The sequence below is a fragment of the Ahaetulla prasina genome, chromosome 4 (genome assembly GCF_028640845.1).
Source record: "Ahaetulla prasina isolate Xishuangbanna chromosome 4, ASM2864084v1, whole genome shotgun sequence".
Taxonomy (NCBI): Eukaryota; Metazoa; Chordata; class Lepidosauria; order Squamata; family Colubridae; genus Ahaetulla; species Ahaetulla prasina.
Genome location: NC_080542.1, coordinates 3,735,556 through 3,743,111, shown reverse-complemented (window position 1 = coordinate 3,743,111; position 7,556 = coordinate 3,735,556). Strand labels below are relative to the sequence as shown.

Genomic DNA, 7,556 nt, shown 5'->3' with positions numbered 1-7,556 from the left:
GGACAGCAGCCGCCGTCGCAAACGGATGTCCCTGACCCCACGAATGAGTTGCTCCAGCAATGTCTCTTCCAAGTCTTGGTACTCGCAATGGTTCGTGGCTTTCCTCAGGGCTGCCATGTATACGCTGATGGACTCGCCCTCTTGCTGCCTACGCTCCTTGAATTTGTACCGTTGCACATACTTGGACGGCGTTGGTGCATAATGGGCTTTCAATACGGTCTGTAGAGTCTGCCACGGCACCGATTGTACAGCGTTGGCTCCATGTGATTCTGATGTCGAGAACCTCTGGACCGCAGTGGCTGAGGAAATACGCTCGCTTCCTGTTGTCTGAGACTCCTTGGAGTTCGTTTGCTTTGAGGAAACGCTCGAAACGAGCCATGTATGACCCCCATTCTTCCTTAGCTGGGTCGAATGGCGCCGGCGGTGTGTAGCTGGACATTGCTGCTTTCCGCCCCTTGCTTGCTGGGTTCGCGTTTTTCTGGTGACTTCAGCTTTTTTCCTGGCGCTCTTAGCCTTGAGATCCCACCTTCGTCGCCAGTGTTAGATTCAGGCAATAACGAGGCAGGAGACCAGGGTAGTGACAACAACTCTTTACTATATGGTGAACCCAGCAGCTCGGGCTGGGAAAACCCTCTCTTTATATACAGTTTAGCCGGAGGCTTCATCCAATCAGCAACGTGCTTTTTCCCCCGCTCAGTTTTCCCTCCACAACTTTTAAAGATACATTACAATACCCCACAAAAAACCCCACAAAACTAGCCCCAAAAATTATGAAGACAAAAGTCGCTTCAAAGGAGGCTTCTGATTGGAGGGAATAAAATCATCCCGCGCACCCGACTGAGTTTAAAAAAACCCAACAACAATAACAACAACACGTTCCGATTGGCTGAAAGAACGACGTCCCTATTGGGCCAACCAAACCAGCGCCAGCCAATCCGAAAAGGCCGCTGGAAACCCCAGGAGTAAATAAATAGACCGGTTGGAGCGCTCGCTTGCCAGCAGTTCGTTCTGTGCTATTTCAGCGAAAGGAAGCGAGCGATTGAGCGATCATGTCTGGACGCGGCAAGCAAGGCGGCAAGACCCGGGCGAAGGCCAAGACTCGTTCTTCTCGCGCCGGACTGCAGTTCCCCGTGGGCCGAGTCCATCGGCTGCTTCGGAAGGGCAACTACGCCGAGCGGGTGGGCGCCGGCGCTCCAGTGTACCTGGCCGCAGTGCTGGAGTATTTGACGGCCGAGATCTTGGAGCTGGCGGGCAACGCGGCGCGGGATAACAAGAAGACGCGGATCATCCCGCGTCACTTGCAGCTGGCCATCCGCAACGACGAAGAACTGAACAAGCTGCTGGGCCGGGTCACCATCGCCCAGGGCGGCGTCCTGCCCAACATCCAGGCCGTCTTGCTTCCCAAGAAGACCGAGAGCCACAAAGCCAAGGCGAAATAAATGAACGTGTCCCCACGTTCTCTCGGCTAGAAATTGGAAAAAAAAAATTATTGCAAAGGCTCTTTTAAGAGCCACCCACAAACTCACAAAAAAAAGCTGATTTTTCCATTCTTTTATTTACCTCGTACAATATTAGCGAAATATTGGGCGAAGGAATTCATTAGGTTACAATGATGGAAAGTTTTGGAGGTGCTGCTTTAACTCTAAAAATAAAAGACACCCCAAATTTTAGCCTGCGGCTCATAAATTAGTTCCAGAATCTTTTGCGTTCACCGCTTTATTAAGGATTTTGGGGTAGAGAGTTGGATTAGAAGACCTCCGATAGTCCCTTCTAGTCCAATGATTGCACGTTTAACTCGTGAATTGATTTATAGGCAACATTCCATACGTTTATTGCGTTATACAGCATTCCACTTTGCTGCCTGGCCAAGTTTTTTCAGAAATAAATGCATAATTTTCATAATAAATGCATGTGCTTTTCTATTATTAAATGTAGATGTCATTTTATCCCTATCAAGCGAGTCTCGCAGGCCAAAGTGACTAGCATCACGGTTAATTTATATTTTTTATAAAACTCGTTATCGATTTTTAACTTGGAACATTTTAATGTCTTCCTTTTAAAGCTCGACGGGACGGGGCGTTTTATTCGTAAACCGCTGAGATTGTAAAAGCAAAGCATCTTATTTTTGTAAAAAGTTACCCCTGAAGAGGCTGACTTGCCAGAATAAAAATGTTAAGTGTTATAGCACTCAATGTATTAAAATGCTATAGTGTTATATATGTAAATATATATATGCTGGCAATCCTTATGATTTACATTGATATATTGATCATCAATTGTGTTGTAAATGTTGTACCTTGATGAACCTATCTTTTCTTTTATGTACACTGAGAGCATCTGCACCAAGACAAATTCCTTGTGTGTGCAATCACACTTGGCCAATAAAAATTCTATTCTATTCTATTCTAAAGGTGCTTTTTCAAAAAACGCCAACTGGACTGTTTTTCTCCTAGAAAAAATCTCGTTTAGCTATAAAATGTCAATAGCAAAGCCGTAAAAATTCCAGGTAAGTATGTCTGTAGAAAAGATCAAAGCCGAGGGGAATAATATATAAATAAAGCGTTTTTTACCTTACTTACATAGCCAGCCATTTTACTCGATCGAGTTTACCAAATGAGTCTCCAGTTATTCCCACGAAGGAAAATTATATAAGGTAGTTTTTTTAATGTATGTTATCTATATGCTACAACTCTTTTTCTGAAATTGTGGGTGGCCCTTAAAAGGGCCGTTAGGTTATGTTGTCTTTTTTGTTTTTGGTCTAGAATTAGCCCCCAAAGCCGTACAAGGTACGACCTTGGCGTTTCAGCGCGTACACAACATCCATGGCCGTCACCGTCTTCCTCTTGGCGTGCTCGGTGTAAGTCACGGCATCGCGGATCACGTTCTCTAGAAAAACCTTCAAAACGCCGCGGGTCTCTTCGTAGATCAAGCCAGAGATTCGCTTCACGCCTCCGCGGCGAGCCAAACGGCGAATAGCCGGCTTTGTGATGCCTTGGATGTTATCCCGGAGCACCTTCCGATGTCTTTTCGCGCCCCCTTTACCCAAGCCTTTTCCGCCTTTGCCACGACCAGACATCTTCAGAGATCGACAAGCAGTAAAAACAAAGTAACGTCGATGGTCTGCTATGGATGGCTTATAAAGAAGAAGTTCCGACCAGAATGAAAACTTCGCCACTAGAGCTTAACTGGAGTTCGGTAGCCCCAGGCTATGTCACCATTGTCCAATCACATGTCGCTTGCTTGAAATGGCTCAATCAAAGCCGAAGCTAAATCGAAGTCTAGCCTGAGCGCTACAGCCAATTGCAGCTCAGCCCTCGAAATTCAAACGTCCTAACGGATGTTTCCAATGCTTCAGCCAATCAGGCTCTGCGAAGTGCCTATAAATACCCTGAAGCGCGGTACCGCTGTATACTGCTTCTACTTCAACTCCGGAGATGGCTCGTACCAAGCAGACCGCTCGTAAGTCCACTGGCGGGAAGGCGCCCCGCAAGCAGCTGGCCACTAAGGCGGCGAGGAAGAGCGCGCCGGCCACCGGCGGCGTGAAGAAGCCTCACCGTTACCGCCCTGGCACCGTCGCCCTAAGGGAGATCCGTCGCTACCAGAAGTCGACGGAGCTGCTGATCCGCAAGCTGCCCTTCCAGCGCTTGGTGCGCGAGATCGCGCAGGACTTCAAGACCGACTTGCGCTTCCAGAGTTCGGCCGTGATGGCTCTGCAGGAGGCGAGCGAAGCTTACCTCGTGGGGCTCTTCGAGGACACCAACCTGTGCGCCATCCACGCCAAGCGGGTCACCATCATGCCCAAGGACATCCAGCTGGCCCGCCGCATCCGGGGAGAGCGGGCGTAAAAAAAAAAACTTCCAGAACCGCCGCTCCGATTCAGAAACCCAAAGGCTCTTTTAAGAGCCACCAAATTCTCCACGGAAAGCGCTGATCATGCCGACAAATTAGTCAAAATTCAAAAAAGATTGCCAATAACTTCGATTACTCTTGGTATTGGGATCTTTCATCTACTTAAAATGGGGAGATTGAAGCCATAATTAAGATGGGTTGAACTAAATTAGGGCGCTTGGCTTTATTTTGATTGTATGATCGGTCAACTAAACACGCGATCAAGACGGTCGAGTTGAATAAAACATCTTTATTGGCATTATAAGCATTTCAATTACCTTAGTAAAACTCAATAAAACAATGTTAAAAGATATATATGCAATGGCTACCCGAAAAGTATTAAAATGTATTTTACCCACTGGCTTGAGCATTGTGCTATTCTACTGGCAATTTTTAGGCTTCATTGTTAGCCGCCTCCTTTTGAAAAGTTAAGGAACCCACGTTTGCCTTTTAAGCCAAATTCCAACTTTTTAAAAAAATATGCAAAAGCTGCCTTTTCAGCAAGTAAAAAGTATTGACAGGCCTTTAATAATAATAATAATAATAATAATTAATTTGTATACCGCCCTTCTCCCTAAGGACTCAGGGCAGTGAACAGGCAGATAAAATACAAATACAATAATTAAAAACATCCCTTAAAAAACTAATTTAAATGCCCAAATGTTAAAATAACATACTCCCCCATAAAATCACAAAACTTTAAAAACCCATCAAATAAAGATAAAAATCAGGCTAGTCCAGCCATACGAAATAAATAAGTTTTAAGTTCGCCCAAAAAGTTGCAGGAAAGGTTAAAACCCAGCTGGAAGGGAAGAATATAACTCAAAAATTGAGCAATTTGTGGCCTATCTTAAATCAATCTTAAATCAATAGATGTTTTATTCAACTCAACTGTCTTGATCTCCCCCCCCCCATGTTTCACATTATGAATTGTTTGTAAAAATATTCGACCCTCTACTTCTAAATGTTTTAATTTATATGCTTTTTTCATTTTTCTATATAAATAACCCAAGGCACAGCGGGTTGCCTATTTTCCAATCAATTTCTCCTGTTATTATTATTTATTATTTTTATTTTTTGTATTTTTATACCGCCCTTCTCCGTACAGCATAAGGTATCAAAAAAATTTTAAATATTAGATTCATTAAAAATCTAATTCAGGCTGTTGAGGTGGCTTGAGCCGAGAATGATTGTCCCAAGCGAGACTGGCTTGATTTTTGAATTTTTAAATTTCTGAATTTTAATAATTTTAACTGGGGTATTTTATTATGGGTCAAATTCGACGGTTTTAATTTTCGGCCATTTATAAAATATGTATTTTAATTGTTTTAATTTGTACACTGTATTGTTTTAATTTGGCTGTACACCGCCCTGAGTCCTTCGGGAGAAGGGCGGTATAAAAATCTAAATAAATAAAAGTCACCCAGCTTTTTGCTATATAAAAAAATTAATTCCTAAATGCTTTTGCTTTATAAGTCTCTCCTGTTGGCAAGAGATTTAAAATGGCGGCCTCCCTCCCTTTTCCAAACAACAGCCCTGCGAGGTAGCCTTTTGTTGCTTTAGTGGAAAAACAGCACCTTTTATAACCATTTGTGGGTGGCTCTTAAAAGAGCCTTTGGGGGTTTAGGCAAGCAAACGAGACCCGCCACCTGGGACGAGAGGAGAGCGATCGAGCTCACTTCTTCACCACGCCTTTCTTGGGCTTCGCCACTTTCGCTTTGGGGGTCTTGGGCTTCGCTTTCGGCTTGGCCGCCCTGGCCTTGGCGGGGCTTTTGACCGCTTTTTTAGCTTTCGCTGCCGCTGCTTTAGGCTTCTTGACGCCCTTGGAAGCTGTTTTCTTGACCGCCTTTTTGGCGGGTTTCTTCGCCCCGGCAGCAACCGGAGCCTTTTTCGCCTTCTTGGCGGCGCCGGTGGGCTTCTTGGCGCTCTTGGCCGGCTGCTGCTGCTTCTTGCGAGCCGCCTTGTCCTTGGGGTCGGCCTGCTTCTTGTTGAGCTTGAAGGAACCCGAGGCTCCCGTGCCCTTCGTCTGCAGCAGCGTCCCTTTGGTCACCAGGCTCTTCAGGCCCAGCTTGATGCGGCTGTTGTTCTTCTCCACGTCGTAACCCGAAGCCGCCAGAGATTTCTTCAGCGCGGCCAAGGAGATGCCGCCGCGCTCCTTAGAAGCCGTCACCGCCTGCATCAGCAGCTCCGTCACGCTGGGGCCGGCCGGCTTCCGCGCCTTGGTGGCGCCCGCCGCTCTCCTAGCCGCCGCCTTCGAAGCGGGAGCCGCCGCCACGGGCGCTGCTGGGGCGACTTCTGCCATCCTTTCGACCTGGACACCTTCAGCTCCTCCGACGCGGACCCTTAAATTGCCCCGAGGCGCTGCGGGCGCTGGTATTTATAGGAGAGGAGCTGAGCGCTGATTGGTCCGTTGCCAGCACGGCGTTTTGCTGGTCCAACATGCTTGCTCCTGATCGCTTGCGATTTTTTTTGTGTTTCTGAATCCGCATAAAATAGCCGATTAATAAAAATCCCTCGGGGGGATTTTTTTTTCCCCCAGGGGGATCGAGAGGGGAGGATGTCTTCTTTCGGGATCCCAGCTTTCCTTGGCTGGAGCAGCATCGAAATTGCGGGGAGAAAGCCGGGAGCACAACTTCGCCCGGCTTCTTCTGCCTTGACACGTGTAAACTTAGGGCTTTGTCTGGAGATGCTGGAGGGGTCTCTGAGAAAACCCTCCTGTCAACCTTGGAAACAGCACCGTGGAGGGTCTGTATCTTGACCCGCCCGCCAGGCAAGGATCTCGGCTGATGGATTTCCCCTCAATCGCTTCTTTCATCCAGCCAAGTAACACATCGAACAGCCTTACACGGGTGTGTGTGTGTGTCGTTCATTTTATGTGGGGGCTTGAAAATGACAAACGCAAAAAAACCCAAAAAAGTTGGGAAATTTGAAGTTGTAATGAAAGAGGCCACTTTCATTACAACTTCATTATAAAGTGCCACTTTATAAGGCTTTGGTAAGGCCACACTTGGAATATTGCATCCAGTTTTGGTCGCCACGATGTGAAAAAGATGTTGAGACTCTAGAAAGAGTGCAGAGAAGAGCAACAAAGATGATTAGGGGACTGGAGGCTAAAACTTATGAAGAACGGTTGCAGGAACTGAGTATGTCTAGTTTAATGAAAAGAAGGACCAGGGGAGACATGATAGCAGTGTTCCAATATCTCAGGGATTTCCACAAAGAAGAGGGAATCAAGCTATTCTCCAAAGCACCTGAAGGCAGAACAAGAAGCAATGGGTGGAAATTAATCAAGGAAAGAAGCAACTTAGAACTAAGGAGAAATTTCCTGACAGTGAGAACAATCAATCAGTGGAACAATTTGCCTGCAGAAGTTGTGAATGCTCCAATACGGGAAATTTTTAAGAAAATGTTGGATAACCATCTGACTGAGATGATGTAGGGTTTCCTGCCTCCAAGGTCCCTTCCAACTCTGTTGTTATATTATATTATATTATATTATATTATATTATATTATATTATATTATATTATATTATATTATATTATATTATATTATATTATAGGCCGGGGACAATTGAAGAGTGAAAAATTTAGGGGGGTGCTATTTGTTTTTTTTAAGCAAGTCTGATTTATACTTTTGTTTTTCTGGAACTTGGTCACCTAGATTTAA

General features: G+C 45.6%; 4 protein-coding genes across 4 annotated transcripts; 2 read left to right on the top strand and 2 right to left on the bottom strand.

The window, feature by feature from the left end:
• Positions 1 to 279: 279 nt before the first annotated feature.
• Positions 280 to 2,341, top strand: LOC131198786 (histone H2A-IV-like). Its single transcript, XM_058183835.1, has one exon. The coding sequence runs from the start codon at positions 1,050 to 1,052 to the stop codon at positions 1,437 to 1,439; it is 390 nt and encodes a 129-aa protein (XP_058039818.1). The 5' UTR covers positions 280 to 1,049; the 3' UTR covers positions 1,440 to 2,341.
• Positions 2,342 to 2,490: 149 nt separating this feature from the next.
• On the bottom strand, positions 2,491 to 3,093 carry LOC131198788 (histone H4). Its single transcript, XM_058183837.1, has one exon. It carries the CDS (start codon positions 3,074 to 3,076, stop codon positions 2,765 to 2,767), a length of 312 nt encoding a protein of 103 aa, XP_058039820.1. The 5' UTR covers positions 3,077 to 3,093; the 3' UTR covers positions 2,491 to 2,764.
• A 206-nt stretch (positions 3,094 to 3,299) lies between these two features.
• On the top strand, positions 3,300 to 3,845 carry LOC131198784 (histone H3). The gene has a single exon (XM_058183833.1). The coding sequence runs from the start codon at positions 3,435 to 3,437 to the stop codon at positions 3,843 to 3,845; it is 411 nt and encodes a 136-aa protein (XP_058039816.1). The 5' UTR covers positions 3,300 to 3,434.
• Positions 3,846 to 5,560: 1,715 nt separating this feature from the next.
• On the bottom strand, positions 5,561 to 7,320 carry LOC131198781 (histone H1.10-like). The gene has a single exon (XM_058183830.1). It carries the CDS (start codon positions 6,188 to 6,190, stop codon positions 5,564 to 5,566), a length of 627 nt encoding a protein of 208 aa, XP_058039813.1. The 5' UTR covers positions 6,191 to 7,320; the 3' UTR covers positions 5,561 to 5,563.
• Positions 7,321 to 7,556: the final 236 nt, after the last annotated feature.